The sequence below is a fragment of the Fusarium keratoplasticum genome, chromosome 1 (assembly GCF_025433545.1).
Source record: "Fusarium keratoplasticum isolate Fu6.1 chromosome 1, whole genome shotgun sequence".
NCBI classification, from domain to species: Eukaryota; Fungi; Ascomycota; class Sordariomycetes; order Hypocreales; family Nectriaceae; genus Fusarium; species Fusarium keratoplasticum.
This window is the reverse complement of record NC_070529.1, coordinates 3,678,146-3,699,761: the sequence shown is the minus strand read 5'-3', so window position 1 is coordinate 3,699,761 and position 21,616 is coordinate 3,678,146. Positions and strand designations below refer to the sequence as shown.

The 21,616-nt window shown below is 53.9% G+C and overlaps 6 protein-coding genes and 1 pseudogene across 7 annotated transcripts, besides 1 other annotated feature; 4 read left to right on the top strand and 3 right to left on the bottom strand.

Moving 5' to 3' along the window:
- Positions 1 to 603: 603 nt before the first annotated feature.
- NCS57_00111200 (uncharacterized protein) lies at positions 604 to 1,797 on the top strand (the record flags this gene model as incomplete). The annotated part of the gene is made up of 1 exon (XM_053051184.1): positions 604 to 1,797. One exon carries the CDS (start codon positions 604 to 606, stop codon positions 1,795 to 1,797), a length of 1,194 nt encoding a protein of 397 aa, XP_052919699.1.
- A 285-nt stretch (positions 1,798 to 2,082) lies between these two features.
- Positions 2,083 to 6,601, bottom strand: NCS57_00111100 (Autophagy-related protein 11; the record flags this gene model as incomplete). The annotated part of the gene is made up of 3 exons (XM_053051183.1): positions 6,477 to 6,601; positions 2,252 to 6,422; positions 2,083 to 2,196 (listed from the first exon to the last, which is right to left on the bottom strand). Exons 1-3 carry the CDS (start codon positions 6,542 to 6,544, stop codon positions 2,083 to 2,085), a joined length of 4,353 nt encoding a protein of 1,450 aa, XP_052919698.1. The 5' UTR covers positions 6,545 to 6,601.
- A 302-nt stretch (positions 6,602 to 6,903) lies between these two features.
- NCS57_00111000 (CENP-H domain-containing protein) lies at positions 6,904 to 7,741 on the top strand (the record flags this gene model as incomplete). Its single annotated transcript, XM_053051182.1, has 3 exons — positions 6,904 to 7,099; positions 7,150 to 7,315; positions 7,366 to 7,741. The coding sequence occupies exons 1-3, from the start codon at positions 6,940 to 6,942 to the stop codon at positions 7,739 to 7,741; spliced, it is 702 nt and encodes a 233-aa protein (XP_052919697.1). The 5' UTR covers positions 6,904 to 6,939.
- A 4,735-nt stretch (positions 7,742 to 12,476) lies between these two features.
- On the top strand, positions 12,477 to 12,968 carry NCS57_00110900 (Structure-specific recognition protein 1; the record flags this gene model as incomplete). Its single annotated transcript, XM_053051181.1, has 3 exons — positions 12,477 to 12,534; positions 12,672 to 12,889; positions 12,939 to 12,968. The coding sequence occupies 3 exons, from the start codon at positions 12,477 to 12,479 to the stop codon at positions 12,966 to 12,968; spliced, it is 306 nt and encodes a 101-aa protein (XP_052919696.1).
- Positions 12,969 to 15,392: 2,424 nt separating this feature from the next.
- NCS57_00110800 (uncharacterized protein) lies at positions 15,393 to 17,329 on the top strand (the record flags this gene model as incomplete). The annotated part of the gene is made up of 10 exons (XM_053051180.1): positions 15,393 to 15,859; positions 15,914 to 15,990; positions 16,038 to 16,108; positions 16,160 to 16,230; positions 16,284 to 16,358; positions 16,407 to 16,633; positions 16,690 to 16,801; positions 16,851 to 16,978; positions 17,035 to 17,196; positions 17,247 to 17,329. The coding sequence occupies 10 exons, from the start codon at positions 15,393 to 15,395 to the stop codon at positions 17,327 to 17,329; spliced, it is 1,473 nt and encodes a 490-aa protein (XP_052919695.1).
- A 588-nt stretch (positions 17,330 to 17,917) lies between these two features.
- NCS57_00110700 (uncharacterized protein) lies at positions 17,918 to 20,015 on the bottom strand (the record flags this gene model as incomplete). The annotated part of the gene is made up of 5 exons (XM_053051179.1): positions 19,888 to 20,015; positions 19,614 to 19,711; positions 19,337 to 19,540; positions 18,267 to 19,280; positions 17,918 to 18,210 (listed from the first exon to the last, which is right to left on the bottom strand). The coding sequence occupies exons 1-5, from the start codon at positions 19,938 to 19,940 to the stop codon at positions 17,918 to 17,920; spliced, it is 1,662 nt and encodes a 553-aa protein (XP_052919694.1). The 5' UTR covers positions 19,941 to 20,015.
- Positions 20,016 to 20,556: 541 nt separating this feature from the next.
- NCS57_00110600 lies at positions 20,557 to 21,377 on the bottom strand (annotated as a pseudogene). Its single transcript has 2 exons — positions 21,219 to 21,377; positions 20,557 to 21,129 (listed from the first exon to the last, which is right to left on the bottom strand).
- Positions 20,557 to 21,377: a sequence feature.
- Positions 21,378 to 21,616: the final 239 nt, after the last annotated feature.

Genomic DNA, 21,616 nt, shown 5'->3' with positions numbered 1-21,616 from the left:
GACGAGATGGCAGCCTACATGGCTGATTCCCCATTGAAGACTCGCGCTCCGGGCGTCGGGTGCGGTTGGAGTTTGTATAAAGAGAGGCGGTCCAAAGGCGCCGCCGCCCGCTAGGAGAGGGACTCAGCCTTATCGAGCGTCATGACAAGGGTTGCGATAAGCGACAATACCGACGCCAGGAACGTTCACTGGAAGCTGACGTCAGCGGTCTAACTCAGTGCAACTCTACCAACAACACCATGTTATTGATTCAAAGCCATGATGGCTCAGAAACTCACTGACCTGAAAGATATATCACTGCTAACTTTTGAGTCTCTTGTTGTTCCCGTCGAATCGTGTAACCCGAATTAGAACACGGACAAAGACGCAAAAAGACCCCTATACCCACGCCCTCCAAGTCTGGTTGTGAACACCACCATGCCTTTGTCTATAAACATCAAAGCAAGAACAATGAAGAGCAAAGGACCAAGCATTTGACTTAGTATAAGTATAGCATAAACTTATTCCAACTCGAGCTTTTGTGATCAGCCTCGAGAATAACAATTCACTCACCAGTACCAACAACCATCAACTTACTACATATAGATTAGTACAGCTACCAACATGGCCAACAAACTAGGTAATAAGACCGAGTTAGCCGACCGGGCGGCAATCTCTCACACCCTCGAGCTTGCGAAGCGTGACACACAGAAGGTCAAGTGCTGGATAAGCGAAGCCCTTGACGGCGAGATGACCTGCCGAAAGCACAGCGAATACTTCTCCACCATTGTCTACACTCGAGGGGAACTCCAGAAGCCCACCCCAGGGCCGGACGGGAGAACGGATGACTATCTTCGTGGAAAGATCGAAGTTGTCCCTTCTGAGAAGAGTTGCATTTTTGACTTGCCTATCGCCGAGAGGGAGGGTATCCCTGGGTTTTGTTTTCCTAGGTGTTCCCCCGAAAAAGAGACCAGCTTCAGGGAGGAACTCATGAACCACCACTTTGCAAACCGCGTCCACGTCTATGATCGTTTCAAGGGCGAGGAGTATATGGACCGCCTGTTGGACCAGGCAGCGGTGCTTCTTGACGGGATCAAGAAGCGTGTGTCGGAGGCACCAAGAGGCGACGACATCAAGTCCCTTGATGCAGCCATCGAGGCGCTCACAGTTGTTGACTTCACCGAGGTCGTTGAGGAGACCCCCCTTCTAAGCACCAGGTTGCTTGACAATGTTCCCTTTTCTGTTGACTTGTTTGGCGGACAGAACGGCCCCAACGCTCAGGCGTGGACAAGACGGCTGAAGCCAGACGACTCCCTTCTCGAGTGCCAGCACATACGCCATCTCATGATTCGCAAAGGTGACAAGCTATTGTCTTCGATAGCGCGCCGCACTTTTTCTTCCCTGATCCCCCTTCAACAGTTGGCGGATATCGATCATGTTGCTGTGGAAAGGTACTGCCGCGATCGAGATGCCTTGTTTGACCTCGAATGGTCGCTTCTCAGCAACCTTGAGAGCCTCTGTCTAGACATCCGTGGCATCCCTGAAGACAGGCGCCAACCACTCGAGGCCCTGTTCGTCAAGCTGGGTAAGCACCTTCGTCTCAAGACCCTTGTTCTCATCGGTGTCCCCCACCTGATTGACTCCAACTCGGTCGGCAGTAAGGAGTATGTTGCGCAACAAGAGGATGACGAGTTTCTGGTATTCCCAGGGGATGAACACAATCCTGACACCAAACTCACCAACTACATCCACTTCCTCAAGGAATGCCTTCGCCCAGGCGGCGAGCTGCGCCTGGTTGTGCCCAACTCCCAGACTTGACACGATTGCCCAAATGTTGTGTATTGACTGTTGACAGACACCATCGAGAGTTGGTCCAAGATTGCCTAGACAGTTCTTACGTCGGTGCCTCCATAGATAGCTGTCAAAATCAAACAAAACATTGCCCTTATCTACCGTCCCGCCTGTATATCATAGGACAAAGGAAAAGTGCCGCTGATGCATCCAGTAGAAACACCCTTCCATAACACCATGATGAAGGCTTCCCAGGAGTTTTGGCTCAGACCGTGACAAGTGAAATCCTACTCAAACAATCGCACATCTGGACTACTTTCGTCCACTACCCTCATAGTTGTAGTCCACACTCCACAGTGAATCCCATACAACCGACTTCTTCGTCTGGCTCTCAATCGAGTCCTCCCGCTGTACCGCAATCCGAGGCTGCCAAGTGGCCATCAGCAACCTAGGGTCCTAGAAGGGAGTCGACGTTTCGTACCTCGTCCGGTCGGGCGCCGCCGCCTTTTGCTGATGACTCGCTCGGGGGCGACTTGGCAAGGCTGTCCGCTTGTTCGTTCCTCTGTGCGTCTTGGCCGTCTGCTGCTGCCCGGTGTGCAGTGCTGGCATTGGTCGCCGTGAGAAGCCCTCCTTGTGTGGGACTCGCGCCGGAAGGGGTGTCTGTTGGGTGAGCTCGGAGTGAGTTTGTTTCGCTGGCCAGGGCGCTGTTCTTTAACAAAGTCGTACCTCCAAGCTGGAACGGTAGAGCCTTTCTGGACCCGGTGCTGCTGCGTCTGCTCTCGAGACTCTTGGATAGAGTCTTGTTGATACCCTCGATACTGGCGACGCTGTCACGGCTCTTACCCCTGGCGCCCGTGGCGTGGGTATGAATGTTTGCCGTCGCTTCCACCGTGTTGGCTGCCACCGTTGACTTGCCCATGCCCGGAGTCGAAGGAGCCCCTGGTTTGTCCTCGAAGGCATCGATTAGATACCACCGTAGACCATCTGACAGCTGGAAAGGGTTATCATTCTCCTCGTCGTTGATCGAGTCCGTCTCGTTGCTCGGCTGTAGACTCTTGGAGAGGTCCACCACACGCTCCTGGATCCGCGAGATTCGGGCAACAAGCCACTCCCGGTGACGGAGTCGATGAGCATCCTGCTCTCGGAGGAAATAGTGAGGGAACCCGACATTAAAGGCCGCCCATGCTCCTGCCTGCTGGTTACGCGTCGGTAGGAACAAGGCGAGATCACCCTCCTTGAAGTGCTTGAACGCAATCTTTTCGTGCGAGTCCTTTTGCAAGTGGTGAGCCTTTTCCCGGTAAGCCCGTGCCTCTCGTTGCCATTTCCGTGCCATGTGTTCCACTTCTTTAATTCTGCGGTAAATGGTCTCCGAGAATAGGTCCATGTCGAAATTGCCAAGCTTGTTCATGAACGCCTCGTACTTCTCGCCCTCAGCTTGCATGTCCGAGTTGCTGAGCCAGTAGAGGAGCTCAAGATCCGTGCTGTCGGCCATGGCACGGCTCAGAGTTCCTGATCGGCGTAGAGATGAGCCAGGGTCGGATGAGTCGTTGGGGTTCTGGACGTTCCTCTCGGCTCGCGGAATCTTGGTAACCGTCACCTCCCCATCCTTCCGCGTAATGGCGAAGCCCACACGCTCGAGAAGACGACACATGCGGTCGTTTTGCGAGTACAGTCGCTGTGTTAGATCCTTTGTCTTCTCATCTCGTTGCTCATATTGGGTGTTCAGAGTAGACAGCTTGCCCTGGAGGGCTTCAACCTTCTCCTGGAACAGGTGAAGCTCTTCCTCCAGACTGCCGACCTGGGACTGCTTCGATGCTACCTCTTCCGTCAGTGTCATCACCTTCTTCTCTTCTTCCTCGACCCTCTTTTGCAAGGCTTCCGAGCCAGTTTCACCGTCACTGAGTTTAGCACGCAGCTCAGTCAGCTGCTCTCTGCCATCTGCCAGCTCCTTTTCTAGAGCAGAGACCTTTGCCTCTTCCTTGGAGAGGCTCTCCCGAAGGTGGACAGTTGTGATTTCATCTTCAGAAAGCTTTGAATCCTTTTCAGAAATCTGTTCCCGCAGTTCCTTGACGGTTGCTGTGAGGTGTTCCACATCAGTCTTGAGCAGATCAATGTCGGCATCTGAGTTGCGCAGCTTGGCAATGATCTCTGTCGCTACAGCAAGGAGAGAGTCTGAAAGATCCACCAAGTTGTCAGGGATGGCAACATCGGGTGAAAGCTCCGCATAGAGCTTTGTCAAGGCCTGCCACTGATTTTCCGAGGTCTCCTCGGCGGTGGCCAACATTCTTGAGGCATTGCGAGCTTCCTCTTGAGCTGACTGCACCTGTCGTTCCAGAGCATCCTGCTGTTCCCTCTGAATCCTCGTCTCTTTCCTGAGAAATTCGACTTGGCCCTGAGCCTTGAGAGCATCGTCCTGGCGTTGCTTGTTGATTTGCTCAATCTCGGCCTCAAGCTCTTCCACTCTGACAACATAGCCAGCCTTTTCGTGCTGCCTAGACTCATCGAAATGCTCGATTTCGTCCTCAGTGTCCTCCAGGCGGGCTTTGAGAGTCTTGATCTCGCTCTCCAGAGACTTCCTTTCTTCGAGAAACTCGCGCTTGAATGCCTCCATGTTTTCGAGTAGATCCTTCTTGGTGGTGTTAACTTCTTGTATCTGGCCGTTCAGGTCCTCATGTCGGCGTTTCAAGTCTTCATTGTGGCTCTTCACATCCTCATGCTGGGTTGCTTGAGCCGCGAGCTCTTGCTGTAAACGAGTCGAACGCTGCTTCTCTTCCCGTAGCTCATTCTCCAACTGAGTGACACGGCGTAGTAATGGATCCAAGCCATCTGAAGATCGTCTGCGGTCGTCGAACCGACTTGATCTGACCGAAGAACCGGAGTTGCCCCTTTCGCGTTGTGGAGGAGGACCTGAAGGATGGAAGAGATTTCCCGGACGAGTTGCTTGGCTCTGCCGATGTAGTAGGTCTTCCAACCGCCGAACCCGACTCTCAGCTGTCTTGAGCTTGTTCTCGAGTTTGCCCTTGTCGTCCTGGAGCGACCGGAGGAGATCATCATCTCCTCGGATCATCAGCCCGCTCCTCCCAAGAGCCGCCTCATGCACACTCCCATTCTTAAAGGCCTTGAGTCTCTTGGACTGCTGCTTTGTCGGATGATCAAGATCTTGCACAAGCTTCACCACGTCGCCTAGAACAGCCTGGTCAATATCTTGCTCTTGCAGGATCTGAATGAAATCTGTCAGATCCTCTTTTGTCACCGAAGGCCAGGGAATGTCTTCTCCCAGCAAGTTGACTTCGAGACCCATGACATTCGTGTCTAGGTCTGGCCCATACATACTGCCAATCATCTTTTGCCATTTGCGCCGCCGCTTCGACTCTTCGTCTTGAAAAAGCGCCATCTCGTTCGCCAGGGTCGACGAATCAGTCTTGACCTTGTCGACCCATTCTCGGCGTCGAACAGCTTCTGCCACAAAGGCAGCGTACATATAAGGGAGCTGATGGATCAGACGCAAGTAATCAAATGTTGTCATGTCGTCCTCGGACTGGTTGAGCACGTTGATCTGGGTCTTGACATTGCTGTGGAGAGATGTAATCTCTGTGACGTATCGCATAAACTTGGCCGACTCGGAGGCGATGGAGTTGCGCGCATCGGTGGCATAGTGAAGCATGCCGTCCATCTCCTGAGCTCGCATTTTCAATGTTGGCACCATATGCTCAGTGTGAATAGAGGCTGTTTTGGACGCCTGGGCGAGGTCGCGTTGCGAATTGCTGTATGATAGAGCCGTGCGATAGTCAGAGTCCATCTGTTTCACTACCGCCTCGATGTCCTCGAGGAGCTGTGCAGAGTCGGCGCTGTGAGTTAAAGCAGAGCGGCTCATCAACTTCTCGAAGTCGCCAATCAATGCTTCCAAGCCCTGGTACATGCGCGAAGCCGCATTGTCGAGTTCCTTGGCCTTGTCACTGAACCTCCGATGAGCGGTTGGTGCTAGCTTCCCTGCCTTTTTCGCAGTATCCAGCTCGATCAGGTCTTCCAGGGTTGGTCTAGACTTCTTGATCTCTCGTCGAGTCATGAATTTGACCATCAAGGGCGAAATCGGGGTATTCTTCGCAAGGTCGAGACATCGCTCCCATCTCGACACCAGGTTTCCATGCTCTTCCAAGGTCGGTGTGACCCACTTCTTCAGGTCAGTGTATTTCGGTTCAATCTGCTTGATGCTGATTTCGAGGTTGGTTACTGCGGCATCCAGGCACTTGATGATGACGTCGATTTCGTCGTATCGTGCGTGTGTAGCTGCATTCATGTGTCCGCAGTCTTCCGCCAGGCGCATCGCCCAGTTGCGGCGATCCTGGTACAGGGTTTGCCATGATGATATCGCTTGTACGTCGTCGATCGAGTTCGGCGCACTTGTGATAGCGTAAGGCTTTGGCGCAGAGATTGGGACGATCAGGTTTGCGGCCCCCGACGCGCTTATTCGGATGTCGTAGATGAAGACTTCTTTCTTTGGGCGAGTTAGAGACGATTTGTCCTTGGACGTGTTACACACCTCCGCATGCAGGTTGGCAAACTTGACGGTGCGCCCGTGAGGGGTCAAGGCGACGATATGCTGAGGTGGGATCGAGGTGTTCCTGGAGACCCAGGCTTTAAGATCATCGAGGCTGCGGCCAAGTTAGCAAGCAATCGGGAACAAGATCTGACATGGGGAGTCATACACGGAGAACTGTGCGATATCGACCTCCAGCCGCTGGCCCGTATGGGCTATCAACACCTGGAGAGCCATCCCGAGACATCTCCCATGGAAAGCGATGCCGCGATGCGCGACCGGCGAGGGCGAGAACGTGGGTCAGGGAATATATGAACAGAATCACCGGAGCTTAGCACGATAAGGCCGGTGTTTAGGGATGCCTGACTTTCTCATAAAGTGTGTGTATTCGCGTGACGAAAGTTAGACCGACATCCAAGCCACCCGTGATTGTCCTTGGGAGTGCATGTTAGCGTGACCGGTGCCTTGTGACGGCTGCCTGCGCTTATTGGTAGTATGCGCCACAGTCTTCAGCCGCATTGCACAGCCACATCAACATGGCTCTCATCCTCTATTGCGCATATACTTTCACGACGCGGTTGTCTGGTTGAGGTTATCGCCACGAAGAGAAGAACAGTGATATTTCCTTTCTCATGGCGGACTCGATCGATCACCCCATGGCCAACGGCCAGGATGAAGCATCTCATTTGCCCATATCAGAAGATGAGGAGAAGGTCCTCGCCCTCTACGACAGAATACAACAGCTTCGGTTAGAAATCGCAATCATCAACGCGCAGCGCTCTCACCAGCCAGGTTTGTTTCTGCGAGCAAAAACTCTGTCTCATAAGCTCACATACCCGCAGATGAACCATCATCATTCACACCAGAAGAAACACGCAAGGCGCAGTTGGAGCTTCTCGAGTCGAGGGCAAAGTATGTCCTGAGGAACGAGGTGATTGACGCCGTTGTAATGGCCAACCCAATCCTCAAAGCCGTCCATGGCGGGACAGAAGCTGCGCCTGTTGAACGGTTTGATCCCCTGTTTTCCCACACAATCACGCATGGCTGACATTCACCAGTGAGCTTCTCCCATATGTGGAACGCAGAGACGAGGCATCCATTGCGGTTGCCCAGGAGGCGGCCAAGACTGGCAGAGTTTGGGACGAATTGACCTCCACGCAGAGCGAGACTTTGCTTGCCTCTCGGAAAAACGTGGCATCAACGGCAGAGCTATTTGAGTTGGCAGAGGAGGCCAAGAAAAAGAAGAGGATTCCGCCGAATAACACCAAGATGATGCAAGAGCAAGCGAAACTCGAGGCAGAGCTCAAGGTGAGCAAGCAGAGATGGAGAGTAATGAAGGGCGTGGCAAGCGGGATAATCGCCGGCAGCGGGATCGACTGGGCGCGCGATGATGAGCTACTCGATGTTGTTCTTGACCCTGAGATGGAAGAATGATACCACACATGACACCGAGTTTTCGAGAATGTTCATCGTGACTACCTGCTCCATCCACAACTGGGAATGGCCTCCGCACCGGTCTGCATCCCGGCTCTCTAGTGAGATACGTACCCCTAGGATGGAGACTCGAGATCTGCTGGGGTTTCTCGAGGGCTCAAAGAAAACTCTGACGACGCGCCTTGAGCCGTGAGTTTGCGACTAGCGATGCGCGTCGACGGCAGTGCCTGGAACAGCTCGTCATGCAAATGCAGGTGTCAGGCTTCGAATCATGGACCCATCTCTTCTGGCCATCTTCCCTTGCTCGATTTCCCAAGAATTCGCCAGTCCCAGCAGATGATTTCCCTCGTCTCCATCCACCAGGAACTCCCGATAGGGCTTAGCAGCTGTAGGGAGCTATGACCATCGCGTGGATGCACGTGATATGGCTTGGCGATTTCGAGGCACGCACGGCACTGGAAGCTCGGACGTCGACGAGACAGAGCAGAAACGACAAGGAAGCACGAGAAGTTGGGAAAAATCAATCATGGGGTGATTGGGGGGAGGCGTTCTGATCCGGAAAATCCGCTGCGGAAATCATTCTCCCAATCTCCCTGGGAAACAATGAATGACCAGACACCAGACCAGACCAGACCAGATCGGCAAGCCGCAAGAGTCGTCACTAGCCCCGGGTTGGGCAGCCATCGAGGCGCGCTGAACCTTGCGCGTTTTGCCATTTCCCTCAGGTCAGCAGCAAGTAAGGAGCACGACAGAAAGCAGGTGGCAGGAAATAGAAAGGGGCAGAAGGACAAGCCCTGGCAGGAAGAAGAGCGAGTGGAGAGGAACGCAGAGTGTTTGCGTGGGCGGGGGGACGCTCAGCTCCCCTTCTGAGCTCTGGCGCGAGCCCAGAGCCCGCTCGGCGCCCAGGTACAGCACAGTATCAGATGCCAGGAGGACTACATGACCACCCAAAGACAGGTGTGTCGCGTACCCGCTGGAAGTCTCTGCTGGTACCTCTCTCGTGGGCCACTTACGGCGTGCCTCTGCACCTTGTTTTGGCCCGGCGCGACCAAATGGCGCGCACAGCCCAGACAAGCCTATCCAGACAAGCCCGGCAAACCCGCCCTCGCCGGCCAATTTGCTTGCTTGTCACTTTGCTCCGGCTGCACCTTGCCTTGGAGGCTAGGAGTTCCTCCTACCACGCCCATTACCTCCACCACGCCCGGCGCGCGGTAGGCTGGGTAGCCCACCAAGGCCTTTTCGCACGACTCGTGGTACCCGCTGCGCCCGCAGACAATGTATGCGTCATGAGGTATCCCTCGTCATCTGCCATTTCTTGTCGCCTGTCTTGGCCGTGTTTTTCTCGGTGCGTTTGAGAGCACTGATGTGCATGGCATCGAGGGGCAACGACCGATGATGCACCTCCTGCGTATGATCTTCGTCTTGTTCTCCGCAGAACTCGCTTGAAGAAGGAATGCCAGTCGACAACCCCGAACTGCGGTGATACACTCAATGGCACACAATACCAGCCTTTCCGCGCCGGAAGCTAGGACCATATTGTGTCCTTGCACACTGACTCTGGAAGAGTGGCATGGGAAACGAGGGCCAGGCTTTCAGCAGTTGGCTGGGGTGTAGTCTCAAACCAAATGGTGCCTCTCAAGCTCGCTTCAGGGAACCATGAAAACGTGCTGTAGGTTAGAGCGCCTATTGTGATGATGTTTGGACTCTGTCTTCTCCCCTTCAAGGCAAGGCGGCACAGGGAGGTGTCGTTGCGTTGAGGCCGGTATGAAGGGGATGGCTGTGAGGAGGCGAGCATCCAATCCATGTGAGGAGGGTACGCGCCGGCTTGTACCTGTACATGGAAAATTCGTATGACGGTACTTCTCCGTCATGCATGATCAAAGTACCCCGCCAGTCCATCGTTGCTCCAGTTATCAGCAGGAAGCATAATCCATAAGGCGCCGGGGGAAAAATCCCAATGGTCTAGAACTGATGAGAGACAGTCACGGAGGCGACCCAGAGTTGATCGTGCGTAGGTAAAATTGGTTGGCGTGAGAGCATAGTCAGAAGAACCATGGGCGCCGAAAGCCGTAACAAGAGGCGAGATGATGTCGCCCAGAGCAGGCAAGGGCCAGCTTGTTACGCCCATTGTATCAATATCATCTCTGCTGGCCATCGGAGGTTGTGCAAGTGATACAAATGTCTCTAGGTAGTGTCATCGCCAAGTGTGCACATACGGTATGCTTGAGGCAGTAGCCTCGGCGTATCGCAGCGCAGCGCAGGGGTGTGAGAGTTGGAGAGTGAGGTAAAACATAGCCCGAGATTGTCTTGGGCACAGGATAGCGCTGGGGTTTCCAGAGACAACGTTCATCTGCCTGCCCGTCTATCAAACGGCAGAGCTGGGAACAGAGACGAACCCGAAAGCGGGTGGTCGCGTTTAGTCGCCCGGTTGCCCGGCACGGATTCTTTGTCGTGAACAAGATCGGATACTTTCCCCAGTCTTAGCATGCTCCGATGCCAGGGTGCAACAGTGATATTCGTGGTGGTGAGGTGAGGGTGCTCCGCCGTAGCAGCGCCAAACTCTGAATTAGCAACACAATGAGCATCCACCAGAGTCTCTCAATCATCAGCCAGCCTCCCTCCGAGTACGGCAAGGTATCACTTTTCAGAGAGCCACTTTTTGTGGGCGACAATCTGCCCTGCTGACGGGTGTTTTCTTAGCAAGAGGAGGAGCGTCGACGTTTCGAGTCGAGTCCCAGAGCAGAGGCGGCTGGGCTGGAGCCAAACGGCTAACAAGGAGCCAGCCAGTATCAAGTCTACCCAAGACAAGGACCGATGGGCGAGACACGAGGAAGACGCGCTTGGGCAAGGTGACAGACAGACAGCCCGAGATGGCGTTGGATGGAGTCGGGGAACGTCAGCGCCTGGTACGCCAGTCCGCTGCGGGTTGAGTACGCGGGTTAAAGTTCCTCTGCCGCCGGCGCAGGAGCTCACTCCTAGTCCAGCCAGGTATGGGGGTAAGGTAATGTAGTCCACAGTCACGGTCCGTAATGGCAATGTTGTACGCAGCAGGCAATGGTGTGGCACAAGTAACGAGAGCAAAGAAACAAATGGCGCGCAGACAGGGAGGAGGGTGTCAGTAGCGTCCATGTCGAGCGCGACTGGAAGCCCGAGATTGATTGATGAAGGATAGCGGCCTCAGGGAGGTGGAGGTGGAGGGACTGGGAAGTGGTGGAGGGAGACAACGGATGAGGGCGGCGGCAGGGCACGGGTACGGTATCACCCAGAGAACCCGCTGGACTGAGCTCGTTGACTGGGCAAGGACGAGACTGAGCGGCGGCCGGGCAGGGAGACGGAGACAGCGTGAGCAGAGAGAGTCGGAGAAGGAGAGTGGAGGGGGAGAGGCACAGAGTGTGGTCAACAGCAAGGGTGATCACTCATGGTCAAAGGCAGAGGGGCTTGCGAGTCCCAGTCGAAGTCCCGTCGGCCCCCCCAAAAAAGGCCTTGGGTCCAGGTATACGGTGCGGATTGCGCAGCAGGTGTCGCGGTACAAGGCCCTTGTACTGTACCTCGGCGCGGCGGGCTGCGTGCGGCTTGTACCTGTACAGTACCACGCAATAATAGCAGCAGGACCACAGGCTTGCAGGCTGGTGAGTGGCCAAAGGCAGGTGCTTCTGAGGAGCTTGGATGTCCGGGCTCGGTTTGAGTCCTGGTCGCTCTCCCCCAGCACCAAGGAAGGGCCAAGGGGGGAAGAGGGCAGGCAGGTGCGGCAGGTACTTGGTACAGGCTGCTCTGCTGCGACAGTACCTCCTACTAGCACCAGCACCAGGCCAGCACCAGGCAAGCAAGCTCGAGGCACCGCAGCCCAGAGTGCGCGCGCGCACCCATTTTTTCGTCAAAGGGCAGGAAGGGTCCGAAGGGAAGGGAAGGAAGGGGGGTCTCGTCTAAGAAGCAAGCACCGCACCCAGTTGTTGCCAGTGCCCAGCATAACAGTCCGTCCAAGTGTGGTAGCTGGGCAGGCCGCGTTCCCTCCCCACGCACAATCACCTCCCCATAGTAAAAAGGCTGCCTTGGCCTCCCCCCATACATTTTCCCTCCCTCTCTCCTCTCCCATACAATCTCTCACCCAAAATCCTCCCTCATACCCGCGTCTCTCTATACCTACTCGTCCACGCTCGACACGTCTTTGTGGTGAGTACCTTTCTCTGCGACGCGCATCACCAGAACCAGCACCACATACCCATTCTCTTATTCTTTGCCGCATCTGCTCGTGCGAATTGCGTCGCGTCAACTCTCCGATCCCGTTTTTATCTTTGTTGAAAAACCTGATCATCTTGGGAGTTGCGCGCTGCGTCGTCGCTCGCTCGCGTTGCATCATCTTCACCTTCGCCTTCTGCGCGCCTGTCTAAGCAAGCATAGCTGACCGAAGCGCATCACAGTTCACGACATCACCACCACTTTCTCGTTCCCAAATTCATTTCCAAGGTACGCGCCTTCCCTGGATCCAGCTTTTTCTTTGCACCAAACACGGATTTTCACGCGACGAAGAACGCAATTGCGTTTGCGCCTCATCCACCATCTCTTCAAACCACCTATTGCCCGAGCTTAGCTCGAGCTACCCCTCGTCGTTTGCATCGCGTCAACCGCGATGGCTCTTTCGGCTCTCCCCCCAGCGCCCTTCCTCCATCACTTCACCTTCGCGCATTCCAAGTCTTGAGCAAGTTTGACTCACACTCCATCATAGAACACATCCAAGATGCCTAAGGCTGCTGCTGGCAAGCGTGGAAAGGTTGAGAAGAAGCGAGGCAAGAAGGGTAAGTCCTGATTCAACCCCGATCTGTCTGATCCGATGCCGTCATTGGCAGCTGCCGCATACACTCTCTGTCGCAGCATAACCCAATGGTGTCGCCTACGATCAAGACTCTTAAGGGATAATAACTAACTTGTCCAGACCCCAACGCCCCCAAGCGTGGTCTCTCTGCCTACATGTTCTTCGCCAACGAGCAGCGTGAGAACGTTCGTGAGGAGAACCCCGGCATCTCTTTCGGCCAGGTCGGCAAGCTCCTCGGTGAGCGATGGAAGGCCCTGAACGAGAAGCAGCGTGCCCCCTATGAGGCCAAGGCTGCTGCCGACAAGAAGCGATACGAAGATGAGAAGCAGGCTTACAACGTACGTGTGACCGCCGACTTGTAAGAATTCGTTGCTAATTACTGTGCAGGCCGACCAGGAAGAGGAGGAGTCCTCTTAGGCAGAGGCACCACACTGAGAGGCACCAAGCGCTGATGAACGTGATGTGACTGGGAATAGTCGCCGCATTCAGAGTCGCATCGGAGATGCTCGCACTTGATGTCCTTCTCTTTCCTTGTATTTTGGTCTCGGCGGTGTTGTATGATGGCACAGGATGGGTGCTTTGCTTTTTCATTTTTGTTACCGGAAACTCAAAGGGATATGGTCGTTCGACGCGTTATTAAGGTCTAGAGGGCGGCTGGTCGAGCTGCATGCTCCCACTCGAACGCCCATGATCATGAGCATCTGATAATGAGCTCGGGTCATCAATGAGGAATAAGATGCTTGTACAAAGCATGGGAGCTTCAGCAACACGAAATATTTGATGTGCAAAATACATGACAGCCAACGCGATTTGCGAACCCATTAGGCACTGTATGAGATGGAAGTGAGACTATGCATGATGTATGTAGATGCGATGTGTTGACCTGGTGATTATGTGAGGCTGGCGCTGGCGCTGGCGCTGATGGTGAGACTCAAGTGACGGGTCAATTGAGGCCGGTGATATGTGGCTGATATGTGGCTAGTGGTGGCTTGCTGGTGGTGTTGCTGGTGGTGTTGAGATGAGCAGATGAGGAAGGCTGCTACTGACAACACGGTGGTCAGGGTATCCCTCGGTATCCAGCTTAGTCGCTTACCTACGATACTTAGACTATCCAACATTTATACCGATTTGCAACAATAATTGCCAATTGGGAGATAGAATTTGATAGACCTATGTAATCTATATGTTCTTTTGCTTATACCATATTTTTTCATAATTTTATCGTATTTCAGTGCCTTGGAACAAGGTTCCACTTGTTGACTTCAGGTACCGATAGTCGAGGGTTTTCGCGTATACAAAGTGACACTTTTGTCCCCCCACTGTCGATGAAGCGAGGTTTCGAAACACGCTTGGCTGGGTCGAGATCTCATCACCTCCATCACGTTCCGAAACCCAATACAACTATGCTTCTCGTCAGCATCGTCCAGAGGAACCACGTTGTCGTATCGAGTGAAGCAACCAGTCGCAGGGCGCAGAGGGTTGCGACCCAGCCAAGGGACAAGGAGTGAGAAGAGACAAGTGAGCTGCCCCCCTCGGCCTCTTATACCTCACACATGACATGAAGGCTGTCATGACTCGGCTGTCATGGATGTGCAACCCCACGGCAGAGCGCGGCGAGAGTGGCATCATGTCGTGGCCGGCCGAGCCTCATGGCCAGGATGGCCCCTTGAGCAAGGCTCGAGCTTGAGCACGAGGGCGCCGTTGAGCCGACGACCACCCAGGATGGAGTGGAGTTTGTGCGTTGAGAAGCGCACGAGGCGAGGACCTGCACCCCAGCACAGACGCTGTTCCCAAGCGCTTTGAAGGCGCTTTGAGGTCGTCGAGGGCCTTTGCGATCTCCATCATCATCAGATTTCTCCACACAAAGTCCACCTGCCGCGGATGCACCACCAGAGTCGCCGCCGTCGCAACACGTCGCACCTCGACTCTGAGTGGACGGTGGCCTCGAATAATGGCCATCCTTCACCCATTTCCATTGTCTCCCCAGCGCCCAGTGCCCACCCACTCCCCGATCTAGCCCAGTCGCCGGCCCCGAGCTCCTCATGCATTGGTCTGGCGTCATGTCGAGAGACGCTTGCTATCGTGGCAACGCCTGAGAAGTTGACTCGACGAGGCGCGCCAATTCCCCAGCTCAATTCGGCCATACACACTGCGCAATTGCCCCCCAATGTGTTTGCGTGCTGCTGGTGTTGATGGAACCTCAAAATTGATGTCCCGCAGAGCTCATCCTCGGGAAATGCGGGATATGGGCATCAGGTGGTCAAGACCCTTGTTTAGTTGGAGGACAAGACGAATCCCCAAAGAGCCTCCCGACATTACGTGCATCGACCTGATGGGCTCACTCATGGAGCACGATAAGAACCGTGCACCGACCACGTCAGGGAAGGCCATGGGTATGGGTAGACTGGCGCGGGTGCACCCTCTGGATGGTGTTGAACAGATTGCCCGGCTCGCATCACACGTTTGTTGACGACCTGCATCGGCCGTCCCCTCATCTCCTATCCTATCCTGCCCTATTATTATTTACACGTCTTCTTTTCTCTACCCTTGACTTAATCCTTGGTTCCTATCTAGAAATAGGATATCCAACAAACCATCAATATTCATCCATCTCTCAGCACCCTCCATCTACTCAGAGTTACTTCGCTCCCCGACCCCACGACAACTTCCCCGCCGGCGAGCACCTCCTCCTCACCGCATTTGGTACCTCGATCGATTATTCCTCATCAGTATCAAGAGGCCACAAGGGCAGCACTGGGAGGAAACAGGAAAACCGCCATATACACTATTCACTCTAATACTCAACTCATCCTCATAGGATGAAATAATCCCTAATCGACCATGGACTCGCTTTCCCTCTCTCCTACCAACATGGAAATGGTCCCAAGCGGCCAGCTTGGGCTGCATCTACTTCAAGGCTGTCTGCTCGAAGCACAACGGGCAGACAAGGTTGCATTTCATCTCGTAGGGCTTCGCAATTCTCTTCCCGAAGCCCCTCACGCCCATCTGGTTGTCACTACCGAAGAGATCAGGATCTCGGCCCAACTGCTCCGTGAACTCGCCGAGTACTCCCAGACCCATTTCTCCCGCGTCCCTGTCGTGCTCGATTATCTGGAAATCATCCTTCCCTGTCTGTCACGATCCCTGCGAGACATCACCACACACTATGAAGACAGGACTCTCACCAAGGAGAACCGTTGGCGAAAGATGTACCATTCCATGACCCAAGAAGCGGGAGGTCTCTCACTACCCCAACGCTTCATCCTCTACAACCATTTCTTGACATTGTTGCGAGAGCTGCTAACCAGGTTGGCTCCAACATCGCCCAACGCTCGTGAATCCCATTCACTGACACCCGTAAGGTCACCAAACTTTGACTTCAACTCCATGGAAAGTGTTCGACTGCAGATCATGCAACTGCGAGAGGCCAGAGGCATCCGTAAGTGTAGGCGTTCCCAATATAGACATGATGCTAATCATGAGAAGCCCCTCCTCCTATCCGTCTAAACCCTTCGATTCGTCCCGATGTCATACTAGACGACTCGAACCTTACTTCGGTCAGTTCACGTTGAATACCTTGATAATGAACATCTCTAACGGGGTCTTAGAGCGTACACTGGGCCGAGCAAATCTTTTCTTTACCTTTGCCTTCCCGCACTGCACTAAAGCACCAGCACTCGTGAGTTCTCCATGTAACTCATAACGTGATCTGCTCCAACTAATCATATCCAGGTCCAAGTCATACGGTCCACATCTTCCCTGGAATCAAATCAGAATGCCTAGCGATGCAAGGGTTCTATTCATGCGGTAAGATCAGACCTCCGCTTATACGCGACAATCCACTTACACGAACAGCCCGTTTAATGAACGGCAAATAACCCTGATCGTCTATCAAAGCACCCGAGATAGGTGCCCATACTTCCTCCTACGGATCTACCACATGGGAAGCCCCTGGTTCTCACTCCGCGGCGCACATGAACTGTGCGTTGAACGTGATGGAAGCAGTTTACAGTTCTGGCGGTGGAGCCCCAATGAGGGTTGCGCCAAGCTGTGGGCGAACCTGTGTTTCATGACCTGGGAAGGTATATCTCCCTTTCATAGTGGTTTTTGAGTTGTCTTGGTAGCTAACTTGACATAGAACTTGTTCTCATGTACTGCTGCTTTGTGTCATTCAAGACGCGCAACAGCCTTACTGTTCAAGTTGCCACAGAGGACCTCATCCTACGGGGTGAGCGCAAGTTGTTTCAAGCGTAAGCTTCAAATCATAGTTCTTTTTAATCACACATCTAACCATTACAGTCGAATTGTCGATGACGGTTTTATGCACTCCCTCATCGTCTACGAGGATACAATGACAAAGGGTCTCCGCCTCCACGCCGCTGTCTGGGACGGCGAACTCCGCCAATGTCCCGTGTGGACGGCATTCAGTATGTCAAACCCCAGCTTCAACTGCTAAAATCTATTGGGTGGCTAACTCTCGCAGTCACTCACCAGTCTGCTTCACCGAAATGGATCAAGCGGGTCAGTAAGACAAAGGTACGGCTCGCCGACGTCCAGCTCTACGTCTTTTGCCAGGAGTATCGGCAGCAAAATCAGCGACGAGGCGCTGCTGGTGCCTTTGAGATTTGCTTCGTCAGCGAAGAGGGTAAGTTTGACCCGTTTAGCAGTCAAACAATATCTCACACTTTGTCTTAGCAACGAAGCGATTCAAGGAACTCTTTGCCCCATCGACCGACATGAGCACAACGACAGCAACAGAATCACCAACCAAGACCTAAGAGGATAATTCGCCTCCTGCTACGTCCAAGATTGACACACCAACCATCTGCCTCTTGTATTTTTGTCTTCTTTCTCTTCTTCTACTTTTCTTCTTCGTTCCTCTTTATTTCTTCTATTCTCTCTCATCTACAGCGTTTGATTTCGATTCATCTTTTTAGCGACGGCGCCCAACGAGTATTTATTCCAGCAACGGTTTGACGGTTTTTTACGAGCAACGACCTACTTCACTTTTGTCCATCAAGAGTCGCGGGATAAGATTGTACGATAGCCAGCAGGGCTTCACTTTTCTCCTTGGTCAGTTGGAAGGGCACGTCTCGTGTTTTTCGATATTGAGAATTGTTTTCTTCTTTTTCTTTTTTCTTCTTTTTTTCCCCCTCGTTTCGTGATGTCTGTCAGTTTGAGCTGCCGTATTCCTTGGTTCTCAACACACCCTCTGTTTTCATCTCAGTTGGTTTGTCTCAAGAACGCTCAATTTGTCATATATATGCATGCATGCGAATAACAATTTCAGAATCTCAGAATTATCTTTTACTTTGCTTCCATCTCTTTCGTCCAGCAGCCAGATGACCAGCTCTCGCGCTTCTCGTTTAGGTCTTGACGTCGGGCTCGTCACGGCCAACATGCTCCTTGAACTTGAGCAGCTCCGTGGCGAACTTGACCTCCTCCTTCAGGAAGTCCTGAGCATCCAGCTCGTATTTCGAGGGGTCGCTAGTGTGCTGCTCGATGTACAGACGGATTGTGGCTCCCGAGGAGCCAGTGCCCGAAAGTCGGACAACGATTCGGCTACCAGAGGAGAAACCGGCATACAGGCCCTGGTTGGAGGCCACGGAGCCATCGAGGTCCGTGTAGGAGAAGTTGCCAGCCTTGGTGACGGTGCGGCCTGGGGGTGTTAGTTAGGGAGGACATTCAGAAAGTTAGCATCAGGATCTCACTCACCCTCAATGGTGCTGCCGACAAAGTTGGGGTCAGCAACGAGCTTGTTCAGCTCACCAACAACCTTGTTGGCGCCATCCGAGTCGACATTCTCATAGTCGTAACGGGTGAAGAAGGTACGTCCATACTTGGTCCAGAACTCCTTCTGGATCTCCTTGATCGAGGGAGTGACATCGGGGTTCTCGACACCGACACCGGCAATGATGTTGAGCCAAGCAATGACAGCCCACAGGCCATCCTTCTCACGGATGTGGTCACTACCAGTTCCAAAACTCTCCTCACCGCAGATAGAAAGCTTCTTGGCGTCAAAGAGGGCGCAGAAGAACTTCCAGCCGGTAGGCACCTCGTAGCTGTTGAGGCCCTGGGCCTTGGCAACGAGATCAACGGCACCGCTGGTAGGCATGGAACGAGCAAGGCCGTTGACACCGTTCTTCTTGAAGTAGGGGATGAGGTGAGCATAGTGGGCGATGATGGCCAGAGAGTCGCCAGGAGAAACAAAGGCATTGGCGCCGTAGATCATGTTTCGGTCGCCATCACCATCGGAAGCAGCACCGAAGGGAATGTTGTTCTTGTCGACAACCTCGACGAGGGAGTGGGCATAGGTGAGGTTAGGGTCGGGGTGGCCACCACCAAAGTCGGGGCTGGGCACACAGTTCTGGGTAGAGTCGGACAGGCCGAGTTCCTGCTCAAAGATAGCCTTGCCGTAGGGGCCAGTGACACCGTGGAGGCCATCGAAGAGGATCTTGAAGTCGGGGTGGGTAGAGAAGAACTTCTTGATCAGGTCAAAGTCGAAGATGTCCTTGAGCATAGCAACATAGTCGGCCGTGCTGTCGATGATCTCGACCTCGAGGTCGCCATAAGTCTGGGTACCGACGGTAGAGATGTCGATGTCGGGGATTGAAGCGATCTTGTAGGATGTCAAGGTCTTGGAGGCCTCGTAGATCTTGTTGGTGACGGACTCGGGGGCAGGACCGCCATTGGAGAGGTTGTACTTGATACCGAAATCGTTCTCGGGACCTTGTAATTGTTAGAGGGAGATGTACAGAGAGGAAGAGTCTGGCATTGAAACCTACCACCAGGGTTGTGGCTGGCAGTCAGGAGGATACCTCCGGTAGCCTTGCGAAGGCGAATGACATGACTGGCAGCAGGAGTGGAGAGAATGCCGTTCTGGCCGATGACGAGCTTCTTGACGCCGTAGGCGGCACCAATCTTGGCAATCAGTTGGATAACCTCGGGGTTCCAGTATCGGCCATCGCCACCAATGACGAGGAAAGAACCTATCACATGGATCAGATCATGGCTCGTGTCGTCCGCGGCGGAGGACGTTTCTCGGGTCCCGGCATAGCATACCCTCAACTCCCTCAGGGATGGACAGCAGGATGCTGGTGATGAAGGACTCGCTGTAGTGCGGCTTCTGGAAGACGACGACCTTCTTGCGAAGCCCGGAGCTGTGAGGATTGCAGGTCAGTACAGATTCTAATGAACCGAGCGAGCGAGGGCAAATCTCGATGATAAACAACAAGCCTCGAGCAGCTCTCGGGAGTAAACGGTGTGGGATGGAGAAGGTCGGAGCTCGCTCAATGGGTGTGGATGGCGGGGTTGAGAAGATAGAGGGACAACGTACGTTCCGGGCTTCTGGTCCTGAAAGGGTGTGAACTCGACGGTCTGGACGCTCATGGCTGTAGGATACGAGGGCTGAAGAAAGAAAGAAAGGGGAGGTTTGTTGATTGTTGAGGAAGAGGAATGAAGAAGGGAAAAGGTGGTGAGACTGAGACAGAACCCACCCGGCGACGGACAACCTTTCTTTGGGCAAGAAGCGGCGGGGAGGGAGGAGAGGAGCTTCCAATCTTGGGGAAAGCTGTTTGTTGGTGGTGGTGGGGTTTGGAGGGGATGATATCACTTGCGCTAATGGAGGGGCGGCACAATTGGTACTGTGTTGTCCGCGTTGATTGTGTGCATTGCACAGTGTGGTACAGTGAAGTAGACGGAGTTCGTTGAGGGGCTCCTAGCGCGAAGAGCTCTCATGATGGGAGCCATAGCTTGTCCACTTGTCCTCCTTGTTCCAAGACTTTTGTGAGTAAATTATATTGAGCAGTCCATATACAGAAATCATAGACCAATGGCATCGAGCCAGCTACAGCCAATTCATGAGCTACAGCTTGAGTGTCATGTCATGTCCCTCATTGAGCTCCTCAACTAGCTCATGAGCTTGGCAGGACAGCTCCCATGCTCACCGCACCAGCTCCAAAACATGAAAAGAACGGATACTCAATAAGATACCCACCTATCTCGTCTAGGAATGCGCAGCCTTGGCCCCCTTGTTCTTACCAGCCGGGGCCGCGTCAAACGTCGGTCGAAAAATGACCTCCCGGTAGTATCTCGCCTCCTCGATGCTCTCCAGGATGTCGTCCCTGGCCTTGTGCCGGCCCTTCTTGTTGGGCACCTTGTTGACGATCCTCTTTGCGCACCACCGCCGCGCCGCCTCCTTGATGGAGCTCACGTCGAGGATCCGGTGGTGCAGGTGCTTCATCACACGGCCGTAGGGCTCCCGGCGGAGGAACGCCCGGTCACAGTGCACGCTGTTGCCCGCCAGCAGGCCCCGGCGACGCTCCGGGATGAACCTCGTCACGTACTCGTGCAGCGCCGAGGCCGCCTCCTCCGGCGTCGTGGTCGAGGCCAGGACCGCGGCGGTGAGGCCAGAGTCGGCGTGGGTCTTTGTGCACCAGTCATCCATCTGGTCCAGGCGGGACTGCGGCCAGTGAATGACGGCGTGGAAGCCCTCCTCGTCAAGGATCTCGAGGTTGCCCGTGGTGATTATGCAGTAGATCTCGAGGATCTCATCATTGTCCTGGTCGAGACCCGTCATCTAAGTGAGGCAGGCATGTGAGCATAAAATTCACCACTGACGGTAGTTCATCTGCAGCCACCGAGTGCAACGTTGAAGTAGAAACGTACCTCGCAGTCGATCCAGACGAGGGGATCATCGCTGGCGCTCTTGGGCTGGTTATCAGCCTGACCTTCTACCGTGGCCATAATTCGAGGTTTTCTCTTTTCTTCTTCTGGATGTGGACGGTTGCATGTAGCCTCCAAGGCTTCAGTCGCTAGTAGTGGATGAGCTTGCAGCAGTGGAGCATATCAGAGCCCACTAACAGCGACTGCGTCCGCTTCCAACCCCCGTGATCCAGCATCAAACCAACGCGCTGGAACGTTGCGTATTCTAATTCGCGACCCCTCATTGGCTTGTTCGATGCCATCTCACCAACTGCCGGATGTTGTTGACAGCTCAACTCGAGAGATACGACAGATTATGAAGCAAGCCATTGCAGATTGCATGTCCCAATTATCACTATCGA